Source organism: Amblyomma americanum, chromosome 6 (genome assembly GCF_052857255.1).
Source record: "Amblyomma americanum isolate KBUSLIRL-KWMA chromosome 6, ASM5285725v1, whole genome shotgun sequence".
Classification (NCBI taxonomy): domain Eukaryota; kingdom Metazoa; phylum Arthropoda; class Arachnida; order Ixodida; family Ixodidae; genus Amblyomma; species Amblyomma americanum.
Window position 1 is genome coordinate 32454295 of NC_135502.1, and position 18382 is coordinate 32472676.

At 48.5% G+C, this 18382-nt stretch overlaps 1 protein-coding gene and 1 non-coding gene across 2 annotated transcripts in view; both read left to right on the forward strand.

Annotated features, from left to right (window-relative positions):
* LOC144136568 (uncharacterized) overlaps positions 1-18382 on the forward strand; it is a 73566-nt gene that overhangs the window by 13055 nt on the left and 42129 nt on the right. Inside the window, exons 11-12 of the mRNA XM_077668975.1 lie at positions 5065-5184; positions 16864-16983. Coding sequence (XP_077525101.1) covers positions 5065-5184; positions 16864-16983 — 240 coding nt within the window. The remainder of the gene's footprint in view (positions 1-5064; positions 5185-16863; positions 16984-18382) is intronic.
* On the forward strand, positions 16164-16235 carry TRNAS-ACU (transfer RNA serine (anticodon ACU)). Its single transcript has one exon. It is a non-coding gene; the product is annotated as a tRNA-Ser (tRNA).

Consider the following 18382-nt stretch of genomic DNA (forward strand, 5'->3'; position numbering starts at 1 on the left):
TGTAAACTTGCGTGTCGTAATCGCTCAATTTCTGTCCAATTGTCATGGAAGTACGGAAGCTTGGACTGACTAGCAGCTAGTAATGGAAGAGCGCAAAACGACGAGAATAAAAACACAAACACTGCACTGCGTCAGGTAACTTCAAAGATTGAAAGGCAGGTAATACTCAAGTATAGCCTCCCATTACAAAGTCACATATTTCCTTCTGAGCCGTCTATTCGAATGGTTACTGCCGCCATATAAACCAGACCATGCAGAAAAGTGGTGATGCAGGTTCTTCTCAACATAGGCCTGATGACCTTTGACCAGGAAGTACGCAGACGACCAAACATAATAAAGATCTTGGTGCCCAAGCGCAAACTGACAAAAGCAGTCGTATAAACACAAGAAGAAAGCCAAAGAGGATAGCAGTTAAAAGATATGCTTTCTAACTAGATTTGTAGAGAAAGAACAAATAGGAAATAAAGTGCTATTCTATAAGAATGAAGAAACTGCAGATAGGCAAAAAAAAACAAAATCTGACCTGATATCGCGGGTGGAAATTTTGTTGCGATACATAATCTAACACCTTAAGTAGTATATTATGGGATGAAACTAAAAAACCTGAAACATGCTAAGAGCCTATGTAGTTTTACGTGAAAGATGTGAGCCGCTGTGGGTCGATATAGGCAACCTGAGGGGACGACGTCGGATTTGCATCTCGGACCAACTTCGCTGCAATATGCGATGCCAACTGGGCTCTTTGTCCCATGTTGGGCAAAGGAGGCAGAAAGTCGCTTTGCAGTGATCAACACATGTAGTCATGTCGTTCCACTGTAGCCACTCATGTTTGATCAACACTATCGGCCGCATGTTGGGGTGATGTCGACAGCCCACATAGCTAATATAGGCACCCCACATGCGCTTCAGCAATCACTCTAAGAATGGTGTTGGCAGTCCATGTCAGCTGGGTAATGGGTCTGATGCTGATGTAATCAATGCCGTAAACGTGTAGTCTAATAGGTGTTTCCAATTTGTGTTCTAGTTATTTTATTTGCTTGATCTTATTGTTGAGAGTTAGAAAAAAAAGTTGACATGAATTTTTTTCCCGGGAAAATAGAGTTACTTCAGCACGGCCGACTTATAGCGAAGCTGAAAACTGTGTGTTATCATGGTAACCTGCCGGGTAAATATAACGTGCTGGGTTTTTGCGAGAGCGCTCTCAAAATCTTTTCTTCTGTGGTAACTTGTCACAGGCTTTCTTGTGCCATGTAGACCTTGCAATAAACGTGGCAAAAGTGTTAAGCACCATACCACGGTCGAGAGTTCTTTGCTCTAAACGGAAAAGAAGTTTTTTTTTTTCTATAACTCACCATACTTACACAGCTAGCATAAGATCTATTTAGACATTCGCAAATTCATGCTCGCTTCATTTACATCAACTATTGCGGCTCCTTGTTAGTTCTTCTGAAAGAATTTCAGCACGCGAAACTTCGCAGTGATGCCAGAAGAGAACTTCTTCCATATGTTATAGCGGCTCTGGAACGCTTAAAGAAATTAAATACGGTTACGCTTTGCTGCGTAAGTTTCGAAGTTCAGGGAAAGCAAGCGTAAGCTTTACCAATTTTTATTTTCATATCTCTATCGCATTCGCCTTGCTCATCGTTCGTCTTAAGCCTGTTTGACATGCAAGCGAAAATGCTAGCGAATGCTGCTGCCGCGGCGGAAAAACTTGCTTTGAGTGGTCGCTGCGATTAGCGGCGAGGTCCCAACAAGTTGGAAATTTTTCGCTGCGACGCGCCGCTCAATCGCTCAGTCGCTTGCATGTGAACCAGCCATTACTGTAGGATCGATTGTCCTCCCACTGCCTGAATTCTACCATGCCTTTCCCATTTACCTACTTATGATACCTCGACGCACGCGCACAGAACCTCTGAGCGGCGTTTCAATGCGTTCAGCGTCGTCTTGCGACCGCATAGCCAACACGATGACAACGAAGATTGTAAGATGCACGAGGCACGGTCAGCGTGCACGGAGTGGTCACCTGTTCGCCGGGAAGACCAAATCGTGGTTACGTGGTGACAAGTGCGCGTGCCCCCCTCCCGAAGACGATAAGGGTATCGCCAGGAGCCTACAGTGGGTGGTCACGTTATCACTGACGTCCTGATACAGACAGCTCTTGTTGAAAAGTGCGCTGCTCTTGCTGAAAAAAGTGAAAAAAGTGCGAAAATGCTGCATGTATGTTTGAACAAAATTTTTTAAACAGTTTTGTAGAAGCAAAGATATTGACTGCCTTAATGTTCTCTTTCCCATTTTCGCACCTTTTCCCCTCTCGAGACTCCTAGCACGCTCAAAGCGGGCGCCTCTCCACTACCGCACCTAATGAAAGATCATCATTCACGTAATTGGCTGGTTTATTTTTTATTAATTATATATCCATTGAGACAGCTACTTTCAGTCATGGTGCACGTGGCCGACCAGTCTGCCAACGCCTTACGGCAGTGCTTTGTCTGGTCGTTATGAAGCACTAAAAGCTTTTAGCTCCCATTTTAGCAAACTACGGCGAACAGCGTCCGTAAACTGCGGCGAACCTCAAGCCGAACAAGAGGACAAACATGCGGATGAAATTGTCTCAAGCTTTCAAAATCTTCTGTCAAAAGCGTTAGGGATTAAGCATTAAGCATAATTGCCGGGCCAGTTGGTACATGATGTCACCGAAAAACAGCGCGGTGACACGGGACAGATAAGGAAGACACGAACACACAAAGCGCTGACTTACAACTGCAGGTGTATTGCATTGCTTGCATTAAATACCAGAAAGGAAAACAACAAACAAAGAAGGCGAGGAAGACTTCCTTCTGTCACATCATGTGGTCATAGCTATTCATGATATGCAATCTCTTTTCTTGTCAATGCCGTCGATGGTATGCTAATGCATGACGCGCCTTTCCTGTCTATGATAAATGCTTAATAAAGCTCGCGCTTGTGCTGGTTATTATACCGCTTCAAAATCTGGCTTCGTCCAAGGTTAGTAGTGCATTGACAGGCAGAAACGTGTTTTGCTATCGTGCTGCCGTATCCCGTACTGATGTTATTGGCGTGCTCTCGTAAGCGATCGTTTATGCAGCGTCCGCTTTCAGCTTAGACCACTCAGCCATCGCCGCAGCCTCACACTGAATGCCTTAAGTGACAGCCTGTCCGGTGAGCACATCATCGATGGCACTGACAAGAAAAGAGATTGCATAACCATGACGACATGATGCGAAAAAAGGAACTCTTCCTCGCCTTCTTTGTTTCTTTTTTTCCTTTTCGGTATTTATTGCGAGCAATGCAATAACACTGAAGTTGTAAGTAGCGCTATGTGTGTGCGTGTCTTTTTTGTCTGTCCCGTGTAAGCGCGCGGTTTTTCGGTGGTAAGAAACAGAAAAAAGCCGTTGCAACATCACTGCCGCAACTTAAATTCGAACCAGTGGCATCACAAGCAAAGAAACTCCGTTTTCTAATGCCTTAGACCACTCTGCCATCGCCGCAGCCTCACACTGAATGCCTTAAGTGACATCCTGTCCGGTGAGTTGGAGATATTATTTTTGACGTCGTTTCTTAATTTTGGTCTACGCCTTGAACGTTTGCGGAGGTTCCTGAGCAGTAATAGGGCTATATGGCACATGAAAGAGCGGAAGCAGAGAGAGCCAACGGGTGCGTCCCCAGTGCTAAAAAAAAATTCCGACAATTACGGTATTCGATACTGCGAAATATAAGCGCAGCTCTAAAGGTATTTGTAATCTGACGACGGCGCCCACCACTCTGGTGCCATCTCCGTGCGAGGTAGCGACATCTTGCACTCCTCGTGACGCGCTCCGTGTAATTTGCCGCAGACGCCATCGGCGAGCAGACGACGGCATGCGCTACTCTAGCGCCATCTCTTAGCACAGGTTGCTGCCGCAGAGCCCGTCTTGAGACTGCTGCCGTAACCACACCTCCGCTTTCCTCCTCGCGCTCTCTGCACTAGCGCCGCACTTTCATAACAAAAGCGCAGGAAGTTACCTGGCGCCGACTGCAAACACGTTTTCTTCTGAATCCGGCAGCGCTTGCCCTCATGTACCCTGGCCAGTACGACCCAAACTGCCATAAATGTGGTGAAAGGGCCACATACGACCACATTCTCTGGAACTGCGCAAATGATCCGCCGGAGCTCCCTTCACCCGGGCGGTGGGAGGCCGTGCTGGTCAGCTCGGACCCTAACATTCAAGTACGGGCAATCGAGCGGGCCAATGAGGTCGCCGCCACCCATGGGCTAGCGGCCATCTAGTATGTGTCTCCTGCAACCTGCTCTCGACGCAATAAATGTTTTACAATCAATCAATCATCCCCTGGTGCGATTGGCGTTCGCTTTCCATGAACCACGAACGGGCTCTAAGAGCTACGCTCTAAAAAAAGAAGTGCCTCAACGCGGCGGCACTTGGCACGCAAGAAGCAGTTAAAAAAGCCACGAGCTTTGTCCAGCTAAAAAACGTCGCTGATGGCGGGGCTCCTGAAGCCGCGAAACAAATCAAAGAGACCATGTGTGCAGCAAAGATCGAGGAAACAAGCGGGCAGAGGCCGGGCCACGTTCCGAAGCTAAAATTATTCATTACCTTTGTGTTAATCGATAATACCATCTACAGGCTCTCTTTCAAACCGCTACGCTTTTCCTGGTGTGCTTTGCATGCTCGCGTCTACTTTCGACGACGAATAGACCGCCATAATTTTTTATATCTTGTTTTACTTAAGTTGCTGCGTGATGTTTATGCAGCAGCTGATGGTTTCTGATACTAATGACTGAACATTATACAAACGTACGCCTTACATGAAGAAGGCGGAGATGTAAGAACTGAAGGAAGGATGAAGCAAGTTTTCGAGCCTGATTCTGCGTTATATTTGGTGAGTGCAGGCGTGACGTTTAGCGAAAATGGCCGTGGCAGCACGCTCTCATGAATGGCCAACTTTATTTACGATGTTGCGAAAATGTAGCACGTGCTTTCTAAGCTCACCCTCTATGTCGTGAAATTTTGTGACTGTCTAAACTGCTTTTTTGTATTTTTGCAGTCAAACCAGAGAAGAAGACAGAATGTGAAGATGCTAAAGCCAAACCTAACATAAAACCAGACGGTACGGTGACGTGCGAGTGCGACAAGTACGAGAAAAAAATTAATGGATCATGCGAAGGTAAGAGTGTTTTCAAAATTCTATTTCTGATGATGTTTAACTCCGAAAACCGTTTTGATTTTGTGGCTCAAGGTTATTTTTGAATATTTCTAACTATAGTCTACACCGTTTAAACGGGGCTTACAGACGACAAAAATTTTGTTTTTAAGAGCTTTCTTGTGCAAGTGGTTGTTTAGACCTTTAGTAAAGCAGCTAACTATTTCAAACGGCAATGAATCCGTTGACAAGCTGCAGAAAAACGCTAAAGTCTTTGGGCTACTGATAACAATTAAAGTATTTTCTTATGTGACAGTGTGTCTGTATGCATTACCTTTGGTGGCGATGAAGTATAAGAGTGCCCGCTTCGCATGTAAGAGTACCGAGTGTTGCAAAAGGGTTGCAAGCCCCAAGGGTAGCGTTGGCCTGGCGGCCTGGGGCAAAGCTGGAAACATCCGAAGGTCCCGGCAAAGGATGAGTCGACTGGCAACAGAACAACTTGTTTATTCTGGCATCGCAAAAGAGCAGCCGGTCAGGGCGACCACGTTACTCGAAGGAAGAAATCGGAGTCTCTCTCGGCGTCCGGGGCAGCGGCGTTTTATACCCACGGAGTCGAGGGCAAGAAGGAACGGCTTGGGAAGAGGCGTCCGATACGGCGACGCTTGAACATGTCCAGACGTGACGGGCGCGTCCGCCAGGCCGGCGCCGGTCAGACCTCCTCGCCTCCCAGTTGGGGAGCTCCTCTCCCCGGCTGCCGCGCTTTGACAAGCGTGGGCACCAACATGCACACACACACACACGCACGCACGACGACACGTGGCACTGAAACCTGCCTGGACGCGCTTGGCGGGAGGCGTTGCGGCCGCGATGAACGAAGCCGCGGCGTCCGTTGCATCCGCGCCGGCTATACCGCGCGTCGTAGGCGAGACGTAACAGACCGCCCCGCCGGGAGAAGGAGATCCCGATGGTCAGGGGACTGCATTCGCTGTCCAGAGGGATGTCGCTCGATGATGCTCGTAATCGAAACCGATCGTCCCTCGACGTTGCTTGAGCGCAGCGCACAGAGAAGGCCTCGTTCTCGGGTTCAGGATCACATAGGACACTGCAAAGACACTTCGGGAGAGTTGCCATTTTTGTGCTCGCTTCCAGCAAGCGTTAGAACTACGCCGAAACGCAACCGCTCAGTCAGCAAGCACGAGACAACCCTCACTAAGCTCTGCCAGGCTCTTTCCCCTTTTATACTACTGCCTAGTTCCTTACAGTAGTCAAGCAGCACTCAGAACGCGTCCAAAAATTGGAAAATTGCACTAGAAAGCACATAATCACTTTGAAACACTAACAAAAGCAATATGTTAAAAATCCTGCCTCAGGAAGAAAACATCACTAACAAACAACTTTGAGGTGGATTCCCACGTTAGGGGCTTCGACTTAAGCCATCGGCGTTACCGTTGAGACTCCCCTTTTTGTAACGCACCTCAAAGGAATATTGTTGCAAAGCGAGGCTCCAGCGCAGGAGGCGGCCATTTTTGGGAGAGATGGTCTGCAGCCATTGGAGAGGGCAGTGGTCCGTCTCAATGATAAACCTCGAGCCGGCTAGGTAGCATGACAATTTCTGAACGGCCCACACGAGACACGCACACTCTTTCTCGGTGGCGCTGTACGCCTGCTCACGACAGGTCAGCTTACGACTAGCATACAGGACGGGGTGTTCCACTTCTCCATTTTCCCTTTGGCACAGTACAACGCCCATGCCTCGCTCACTAGCATCGCACTGAACAACGAACCCTTTTGTGTAGTCTGGCGATCGTAGCACAGGCTGGCTTGTTAGGGCGCTCTTTAGGGCGCTAAAAGCTCTTTCCTTTGTCTCGCTCCAGACGACTGTTTGGGGCTCTGTTTTTCTTAGAGCATCCGTCAGGGGAGCCGCGATATCGGAGTACCTGGGGATGTACCTCTGATAGTAGCCGGCGACACCTAAGAACGACCGAATATCGGTCTTCGTGCGCGGTTGCGGGAAGTCTCGCACAGCGGCCACCTTTATTTCAGAGGGGCGGCGACGACCCTGTCCAATCACGTGACCGAGGTAGACAACCTCGGCCTGTGCTAATTGGCACTTGGGAGCCTTGACTGTCAAGCCCGCTTCGCGCAGGCGGGTTAGCACTGCCCGCAAGTGTGCCATATGCTCAGACCAGGATGCGGAGAATATCGCTACGTCGTCTAAATACGGTAAAGCAAATTCTTCCTGTCCCCGCAACACTTTGTCCATGAGGCTTGAAAAGCAGTATGGCGCGTTCTTCAAACCAAAACTCAAAACTTTAGGACGGAATGTTCCCATTGGTGAAATGAACGCCGCATACCTACTAGCCTCTTCTGTAAGTGGAACCTGCCAATAACCCCTGACAAGATCTAGGGTGGAAATAAACTGAGCGCTACTAACTTTCTCAAGGCGCTCCTCGATGTTAGGGATCGGATAAATTTGATCCTTAGTGATGGAATTAAGCCTGCGGTAGTCGACGCAAGGACGAGGTTCCTTGCCCGGTACCTCAACTAAAATCAAAGGGGAGGTATAATCACTCTCACCCGCCTCAATAACACCGAGATGTAGCATTTTCTTTACCTCAGCCTCCATAATATCGCGCTGACGGGGTGACACCCGGTACGCCTTGGATCGTACTGGCTCTGGGGAGGTAAGTTCTATATCATGCGTAAGGACAGAAGTCCTACCAGGCCTCTCAGAGAACTGACCTTGAAACTCTTGTAAGAGTTGGTGTAGTTCGGTTTTCTGCTCAGGCGACAGCGGTGCTTTACTGAGTAAGTCACTAATGACCTGATCAGTGTCTTCCCTGTTCGTCACTGAGCTTAGTCCCGGAAGCTCGACCGGAAGCTCTTCGGGAACGTTTACCATCATACACACCACTGCTTCCCGTTGTCTATAGGGTTTGAGCAGATTACAGTGGTAAACTTGCTGTGCTTTCCGCTTTCCTGGCAGACTCACCACGTAGTTAACATCCGACAGTTTTTGAACAATCCGTGCTGGGCCCTCCCACTGCACGTCGAGTTTGTTTTTTAGCGATGTGCGCAATACCATTACCTCATCGCCCACCTCAAAACGACGGGCCCTGGCTGTCCGATCATAATAAACCTTGGCCCTCTGCTGGGCCTTTGCCATTGCTTCACCTGACAACTCCTGTGCCCTTCTTAAGCGTTCGAGGAGACTAAGCACGTACTCGACCACGACTGGGTCGTCGCCCCTGCCTTCCCACGAGTCTCGAAGCATGCGAAGCGGAGACCGCAGCGAGCGACCGTACACCAGCTCAGCTGGCGAAAACCCCGTAGCCGCATGCGGCGCGGTCCTTAATGCAAACATCACCCCAGGCAGACACAGCTCCCAATCACTTTGTTGCTCAAAACACAATGCTCTCAACACGCGCTTCATGACGGAGTGGAGCTTCTCAACGGAATTCGACTGTGGGTGGTACACTGAGCTGTGTAACAGCTTTACCCCACACCTTTCGAGAAAGGCTGTCGTCAAAGCGCTGGTAAACACTGTGCCCTGATCTGACTGGATTTCCGCAGGAAAACCAACTCGCGCAAATATGGACAGTAGTGCATTGACTATCTCAACTGAGCTGAGTTCTTTAAGAGGCACTGCTTCAGGGAACTTTGTCGCTGGGCAGATCACAGTCAAAATGTGTCTGTACCCCGTGGCTGTTACCGGCAGAGGTCCCACTGTATCAATAACGAGCCGTCTAAAAGGCTCCGTAATGATAGGTACCAACTTCAACGGCGCCCTCGATTTGTCCCCTGGTTTGCCAACCCGCTGACAGGTGTCACATGTCCTCACAAAGTGTTCTACGTCACGAAAACACCCTGGCCAATAGTACTCTTGCAAGAGACGGTCCTTAGTCTTCTTAACTCCTAGGTGTCCGGACCACGAACCGCCATGCGACAAGCGCAACAGATCCTGACGGTAGCACTGAGGCACGATCAGCTGATCGAACTCGACTCCCCTGCGGTCTAGATACTTCCGGTACAAGACCCCACCTCTTTCCACAAAACGAACATTTTTCTTGGCGATACCTTCCTTGACATTGCAGCGCATGTTTTCTAGGCTGCCATCCTTTTTTTGCTCGGCTATCAAAGCCGACCGGCTGACTTTTAGCAACCTATTAAGTCCATCGGACGTAGGCGCGATGAGCAAATCTGCAGATAGCTCTTCTAACTTTCCCGTGTCGGGCGTTTCCTCTCCAGTACCTGGTGCCTTAAGCGCTACAGGCTCAATTTTATTCAGTTCGGACGTGCTCTGAATATCAGCTTGCTGCGCCTCCGACCCTTTCTCATTGTTCGACAACGTCGGCCCCGCTACTACCGCCTTTGCAGCGAGCTCCCGAACTCTCGATCTGGTTAAGGCCTGAACGCTAGCCTCACCAAACAAAAGACCCTTCTCGCGCAGGAGGTGATCAGACCGGTTCGAAAATAGGTACGGGTACTGGGGGGGGCAGCATAGATGACACTGCGGCCTCCGTCTCAATTGCTCCGAAAGGTCCTTCAATAAGCACTTTTGCTACGGGCAGACACACGCTATGAGCTTCCACGGCTTGCTTGATCCATGCGCACTCGCCCGTGAACATATCGGGTTCTACGTAAGAGGGGTGAACTACATCCATTGTAGCTGCGGAATCACGAAGCACTCGGCACTCTTTCCCGTTCACGAGGAAGTCTCGCATGTAAGGCTCGAGAAGCTTCATGTTCTCGTCAGTGCTGCATAATGACAAAAACACGACTTTTGTTTTTGTTTCTGGACACTGCGCCGAAAAGTGACCCGGCTTCTGGCACGTATAACACACGCGCGCTTGCCTCGCCTCGAACCGCTTTCTGCGTTCGGCTTCGGCTGCCGCCGTCTCCTTACGTTCGGTCGGACTGCTTTCACTCGCATCCGCACTACGCGTGTCCCCCCTTGCTCTCATGGGTGTGAACTTCGGCCTCTCAGACTTGGAGCCAAATTCACCCTTTTGACCGTCCTTAGCTCCGCGAGCCCGACGCGTCACAAACTCCTCGGCTAGCTCGGCGGCTTTAGCCACTGTACTAACGTCCGGCCTATCCAAGACCCAGTACCGCACGTTCTCAGGTAACCGACTATAAAACTGTTCCAGCCCGAAACACTGCAGAATTTTCTCGTGGTCACCAAACGCTTTCTCTTCTTTGAGCCACTCCTGCATGTTTGACATAAGCCTGTAGGCAAACTCTGTATATGACTCATTTCTGCCTTTTTCATTTTCCCGAAACTTCCGACGGAACGCCTCCGCTGACAGCCTGTACTTTTTTAGCAGACTCGATTTCACTTGGTCGAAATCCTCTGCCTCCTCTCTCTTCAAGCGAGCGACTACGTCGGCCGCCTCGCCGGGTAACAAAGTGAGCAAGCGCTGTGGCCACGTTTCCCGAGAGAACCCCTGCTTCTCGCACGTTCGCTCAAAGTTAACCAGGAACAAACCAATGTCCTCTCCAAGCTTAAACGGCCGCATCAGGTCAGTCATTTTGAACGATACCCGTTCTCCTGCACCGTGTGCCTGACTTCCATTACGAGCGCGTTCCATCTCTACCTCGAGACGCTTCATTTCCAAAGCGCGCTCTTCTTTCTCTTTTTGCTCTTTACGTTCGCGCTCGTCTTTCTGCTCTTTACGTTCGCGCTCCTCTTTTTGCTCCCTCTCCTCAATGGTCTCAAGGCATTCCGACAGCTCGTCATCCTCAGCCTCCAACTCAAGAATAGCCCTTAGCAGTTCTGGTTTTCTGAGTTTGTCTGAGACATCCAGACCCAACTCTCTAGCAAGCTCCAGCAATTTCGGTTTGCGCAACGACTTCAAATCCATGGCTGCTCCGAATGCTGCTTTCTCTACTGCCTACTATTGTCTTGCCGCAAACTAACCCGGCAGCAACGACAACACAATTACCAGCTCTGTTTCTGACACTAACAAAAGCCTGGCAAAACTCAGAAGAAGAAAGTCCCGCACTCACCAAACCTCGCAGCCAAGAATTCAGCGCAGTCGTTCCGCTGCAGGCAACCAGTCATCACACAGGGCTCGTTGCACTGCTCCCGGATGGTCGTTGAGCTGCTCAGCATACAGTTGACCGCATATCTTCGCTGCTGGCCTCCGTTGTCGGGATCTCACCGCTGGCAACCAGTTGTTGCATTTGGGTTGCAAGCCCCAAGGGTAGCGTTGGCCTGGCGGCCTGGGGCAAAGCTGGAAACATCCGAAGGTCCCGGCAAAGGATGAGTCGACTGGCAACAGAACAACTTGTTTATTCTGGCATCGCAAAAGAGCAGCCGGTCAGGGCGACCACGTTACTCGAAGGAAGAAATCGGAGTCTCTCTCGGCGTAGTAATTTAGTAAGTGGATGAAAGGGGAAGAGGAAAGGTAAATGCACGGGCCTGTGACTGGTGTTAAAACACCACAACCACTGCCGGCGTGCAGATAGAGAGAAGGATAGGTAGGGTTTCAGAAGAAGAAGGAAGAACGCGCGCGCAGGGGCGCGCGCGCTCCTCTCTCTCTCTCTCTCGGCGTCCGGGGCAGCGGCGTTTTATACCCACGGAGTCGAGGGCAAGAAGGAACGGCTTGGGAAGAGGCGTCCGATACGGCGACGCTTGAACATGTCCAGACGTGACGGGCGCGTCCGCCAGGCCGGCGCCGGTCAGACCTCCTCGCCTCCCAGTTGGGGAGCTCCTCTCCCCGGCTGCCGCGCTTTGACAAGCGTGGGCACCAACATGCACACACACACACACGCACGCACGACGACACGTGGCACTGAAACCTGCCTGGACGCGCTTGGCGGGAGGCGTTGCGGCCGCGATGAACGAAGCCGCGGCGTCCGTTGCATCCGCGCCGGCTATACCGCGCGTCGTAGGCGAGACGTAACACGAGCTTCAAATTACAGTACCGCGCAAACCTCCATTGGATAAAAAAAAAACAATGGATGTGTTGATGGAATTGCATAACATGTCCCAAGGTGTGTCTTGGTCCCAATGACAACAGCGAACAACGCACTCGTTCACCAGAAAAGAATTTGGCCACCCTCTTGGAGTAACTGACCACCACCCAGGGAGTCGAACCGGAATTTTTTCGGGTTCGGTTCGGGTTCCGGTTCACTTTTTGCGGGATTTATTCCGGGTTCGGCTTCGGAGCGCCATTCAGTTCCGGTTCGAACCGGTTCGGTGTAAGCAAATTTTTTTATCGTAGATGAGTTTTCTAATCAGCGTTGCTGATGCTTCGTTTCTCTTTGTGACGTCCGAATGAAAGCATAAAAAATCGACTTTCTATTATGCGAGATGTTTCGATGTAACCGACATTAACTTTTGGTCCGCAATGACAAGTATACGAAGTTAAAAGAGCCACAAATTCAAATAAAATACAAACTTTTCGGCTGACTTAGTGTACATGCTCTTCGTGTATTTCAAATTGGTGCCGCACATTTGTCTTTACTCTGTTTGGTTGTCTCCTGCGTCCTTCCTTCGTGGAAAAACGCATTTATGAAACACCTGGGTCCGGATAGGATATCTATCAATCTAACAATTGGTAGCGCACGACGGGAACTAGACGCTGGAACAACAAGGCAGAACAATATGCATGCGCCAGAACGATGCATTTTTGTTCCTTCAAGCAGCCACCCAGGAACATTTTTAATTTGCCCATGGAAATTGTTGGTGATGTGGTAATATATAGAGGTTTTTACCTATGTTCTGATTGTGTATTGCTAACCATAAACAGGCTTATCCAGAAAAAGCGTTAATAATTGGCTTAGGGGGAAAGGAAATGGCGCAGTATCTGTCTCATATATCGTTAGACACCTGAACCGCGGCGTAAGCGAAGGGATAAAGGAGGGAGTGCAAGAGAAAGGAGAGGAAGCGTTGCCGTAGTGGAGGGCTCCGGAATGAATAATTTCGACCACCTGAGGATCTTTAACGTGCACTGACACCGCATAGCACACGGGCGCCTAAGCGTTTTTCCTCCATAAAAACACAGTGCTCTAAAGATTTAAAATACATACACCTTCAAATTTTTGTAGTGTTAAATTTAAAGAAAAATTCATGAAACTGTGGAGCAATTACGTCAGATATATACACGCAAAGCGTTCCATCTGTCGCGTTCCAGTGTAAAACAGAAAGCTCGAGGTTTGCATATGTACACACCAATTCCCCATTATTGGAAACACCGTCATGCGACTTATAAGCTCTCCCACTGAGCCGCATATTTTATTAGGGCGACTTTCAACTTTTGTTCAAGATACGTAAATACAGACACCACTTATAACGAACCTGATGGTCAAGCGGATGGCGTTCGTTGTATCTAAAGGTCGTTGTAAATGAACTTTCCATATTACAGACAAGAAAAGTAAGCCCGACAAAAGTGCCATTTCTTTCTTTTAAAAGTGAGTTTTGGGCACCTACTTCTCGAAAGGTGACCCTACCGCGGTGCTTTCCAAGCTCTGCAGAGTGGTCATGTTTTCCTCGCCGGGACCTTTGCTGGTAACGATCTTCTTAAGGAACGAGTTATAACATACGACTAATAGCAGATGAAGGGCATGTGTTAGAAAGTTGCTCACTGCCCAGTTTTACCAGATTAATATAATTCCTGGCAGTCGAGGAATGCTTATACATCTCGTAGAATAGCTTCGTTACAGATAGTCTCGGCGATGTTGGCGTCCGCACCAATGAAGTCATCCCATGAGGCTTCGTACAAGTTGTGCATCAAAGCCACGCTGAAAAAAGTCCACGCGCGTCTAATCCGCTGGGCTTTTGACACCGTCATCAGTAATTTCTGGGTACAAGCAACGATGAAGCTACCGTAGTGTACGTTCGCATAGAATTTATCAGCTGCACTGTTTTTGCCTGCGCGCTGTCTGCACACAAAAAAGGTCGACAGCTGACTGCGTAGGAGTCGCATACCATGCGACCACCTGCTCCAGCAAGGAATTCATAGTTTGCAAATCATTACCGTTGACTGATCACCGACTGTGCTCATTGTAGCTTCGCTTTCGACACTGCGCCTTCCTCGTTCCCACCGCAGCTCTCCTTACAGTTTAAACGCTTTGCCAAACCGCCACTGAAGAACCGACTTACTTGCAGACCATCAGCGGACGCTTGGCAAGCGCTTATTTAAAATTTGAATGCCGCCTATTTTGCTGCTGTTCTATGTCGTCATGCTCTCTCCTGGGCAGTGCTGTGGAGGATGAGCGACGTTGTTCGGTTTCAGTATAAGTGCGTATTTTAGACTCCGGGAGCGAGTTTACGGTGCCTCCTTGTTCGCTGTTGCCGAGTAGTACGGCCAAAGTTGTTCATTCAATGTTAGATGCGTTGCCACTGCCCTAATACCTAATCTGACGGTAGAATCACCCTCGTTCGTAGCAACCGAGTGTTCCTTATACACAGGGGCATTATAGGTGGGCTCGACTGTACATTTGGCTAGAAGACGAAACAGAGTAAAATAAATCAAGGAATTGGAGAATTTCCCAGCAGTGCAAAATCATTTTGTGAGCTTGAAAAGTCACCAGCGAGGGCACCAGAGATACACGCAGACTTATAAGGACATAAGATGAGAGGAACTGTGTAGACGTTGTGCAACGCACAACTTGCCACCCTGTATATGCAGCGCATGACCTGAAGCGTGCGCATTGAAATCTGCTAATATTATATCATTGCAACTGAATATTGCTGTCAAACAGTATAAAAATACCTGACCGATTAGCTTAGAGCCCCTTGCTTACAAGTTTTGGGCTAAAGTAGTCACTGACAGTGTCAGAGCAAGTGGAGATAATAATAAATCATAATAAAGGGATCTTTTTAAACAATACTCTACAATAGACTATATTGTCATTACAACTCAGGTGACTGAAAATTTTCTATTATATAAGCACTGTCTTACATAGCCTTCATATTTACAAAAAATAATAGTAGATGGCCTAGGCGCAATTTCAGCCAGATGCAGTAAAAGTCGCTTTTAGCGAGCTTCTATTAAAGTTCACCAGTCGCTAATGTTGGTACATTCGCCGGTACTAATGCGGTCCCCACCCTTCCGTAAAGAACGCCCCCTTTAGTTGATAAAGAAATCTCAGCGCACTCCTCAAGGTTTTTTTTTTTTTACATGGCCATAAAAGGAGATGCTGGTACCTGATTGTGGTTCCAGCTGCTCGTTTGCATATAACGAAAGAGATGGAATGAACTGTGATGGGATATACGACTGGTGGGCTGCTACTATTTTTGAGAATGCAGCATGCGGTCTCCGTACCGGTACTGACACAAGGCGGTGCTGAGGAGTCATTTGTAGATGACGCACGTGAATTTCCAGGGTCTCAAGGACTGTATACGCCGAAGTGGGTAGTTCTTTGCGATAGCAATGGTTGCAAGTGTCGATGTGCTGCGAGAGAGACCCAGGCATGTGCGAACAGTCTAACCTTGTACAGCCTGGAGAGCACGAAAAGTCTTGCATGTGTTTCAAAGCAAGGGTATACTCTATCGCAAAAAACTCCAAAAACGTGCTCTGTAAAGCTGCAGCATTGACTGAACCGACGGTGAGGACGGCGGCAATAATGTTACGCTCTGGGCTGGAACATAACGTTGGTGTATTTTTAAGCCTCACTTTGTTTAGGACCATCCAATTACAAAGAATCGCGACTTTCAGCCCAAGAAAGAAATAAAAATAAATTAATCAGCCTTACTGCTATACCCCACGACGTTTCTTTGGAAATGCAGCCAAAGCTACACAGACGGAAAACGCTGTCTCTTCCTACGCAATGGTATATAGTAATGGTACCATAGTATAGTTTTAAAAGCATAGTATAATGGTGATACTCATTATTTAAGACTCATTTCTAGCTTGCCTCCGCATTTTTAGCATTACTAGAGTGACAAAAATAGAGCTCAGTTGTTTACAATGATGTATGTGTCCCGTATAGTCTTCGCTGTCTGCCGTGCATTTTTGGGCGCCTTTTTGCAATATTTTGCAATGATTAGCCCCGCCGCGGTGGCTCAGTGGTTAGAGCGCTCGACTACTGATCCGGAGTTCCCGGGTTCGAACCCGACCGCGGCGGCTGCGTTTTTATGGAGGAAAAACGCTAAGGCGCCCGTGTGCTGTGCGATGGCAGTGCACGTTAAATATCCCCAGGTGGTCTAAATTATTCCGGAGCCCTCCACTACGGCACCTCTCTCTTCCTTTCTTCTTTCACTCCCTCCTTTACCGTTTCCTTACGGCGCGGTTCAGGTGTCCAACGATATATGAGACAGATACTGCGCCATTTCGTTTCCCCACAAAACCAATTATATATATTGCAAGGATTACAAGTGAATTGCTTAGAAGCGTCCGGCAATAATAAGAGCCTAAAGATAGTGCGACCTGCATCAGCAACAGAGCAAAGCAGCTGCGCATTGTGTAACGTGCCAGGCGGCCATCCTGCGGACGAACAAATGGCAGATTGATACAGTTACACACACTCCGCCCTGTAGCCATATCTTCATTGCCAAGAACGTCATTGAGTATAGCAAAACATCTTACTGCCCTCGCACCGCAAACGCAGTAGTTCTGAAAGGTTCACTATTTGAACGAAGGAAATTTTCGTGCGGCTTGGGTAGTGTTTTCACCAGAAGAACCTCTTAGGAGGATTCTAAGTTTTCGGTGTGGTTTTCGCTAATTTTTTCCAATAATTTGTTTCTTCTTTCAGATGTCATCTGCCTTGACCCATCGTTCCAATGCAGACAAATTTGTGGTGACGGATTCCTAGACAAAGCGCAAGCAAAAGGCTGCTGCCAAGGATGGAAGAATGAAAATGGCTCATGCAAAGGTAATTAGTGGATCTCGCCAGCGATATACACTGCCGTTGTGCGTGCGGGGAGATGTATGCCATGTGTAAACGCCGCGCCATGGTATACAAAAGGCAAAGTGTGTTGAAGGCGTGGTGTTCTGAGATCTATTGACAGACAGGTTTCTCAAAAGCCTCGTCTCTGATCGAAATACTTCCACTCGTCTCACACCTCTGTCTCCAACGCGTTCGCTTGCGCGTTGTGAGGCATTCCTGGCAAAAAATATCGCAAATGGTTGGGCACAATGTCAAATAGCACCATGTTGTCAGGGTGGTATGAAAGGCCTTCGGTTGGTATGCGCTCCATAGTATTCCCAAACATCTAATAATTAACATAAAAAAGGACCATGGGCAATATTGTCATGGTCGTTATTGGTAGAATGTCGGGTATGTGAAGCACCACGGGGCTGCTTATCTCATGACTGAAGGTGAGCACAGATCTTAAATTTCGCCTTCACATAACTACATATGACGCCTTGACAAGCTACGATTAGAAAGCTATACGAAGATTAAGGTAGTGCTTAACTGGAGCAAATAAGTCTATATGTGATCTCGCGGAAGCATCCCATTCGCTTATTAGCATTGCTTAGCAGATCGTAACAGCATCGCTTTATACTGCGGTCTCCTTGACACCGAAGTATTTGTAAATAAATAAAAATAAATAAATCCTTCTATATCGTGTACCAGCTCTTGAAATTCGATGACAAGATGGCTGCACGTAAAAAGATTTTTCTTGCAACCTTAGAAACAGTGTTGAGAATTAACCTGAGTTTTTGCATAGCCATAGTAAAGATCTCAGGGTTGTTCTTCGCTACTGCGCTCCTTCGAGGTGCGCGTTCAGTTGCCGTTGGACGTCTACCACACAGCCAGACGATGGACGGACGATGACATACAGATTAACAGAAGAACTGGAATTTTATAACACTTAAAAACTGTACAGAAAAAATGCACACAGAAGAACAGGAGCTTCAATCTCAGCTACTGAAGCTGACGCAATAAACAGTACTTCTTAACACTCGCTCTTCATGCCCTTCCAAAAGCCGGTGCCTGTCTACGTCCTTTCACGAAGCCTTACCAAGAACAGCACCGGTACTGACACGAGGTGATGAGGTGACGAGGTGATGCTTTTAAGTGATGTATATGAATCCGCAGTGTGTCAAGGACTGTATACGTCTGCAACAAGTTCTAAGTAACCAACTGCGAAATTCTAGCAGCGGGAGGCAGTTCTGGGAGAGAGAAAAGCCGCCGCAGCATCCGTTCAGCTACGTCTCCCTCCCCCCGCCTTCTTGAGATGTCTCGAACTCTCCGTACAAGCGCTCCCCGCTTCACCGAGATTGCGGAGCGAGGGAGTATTTCGGCCCTGCGCTGAGACGCTCCTGCA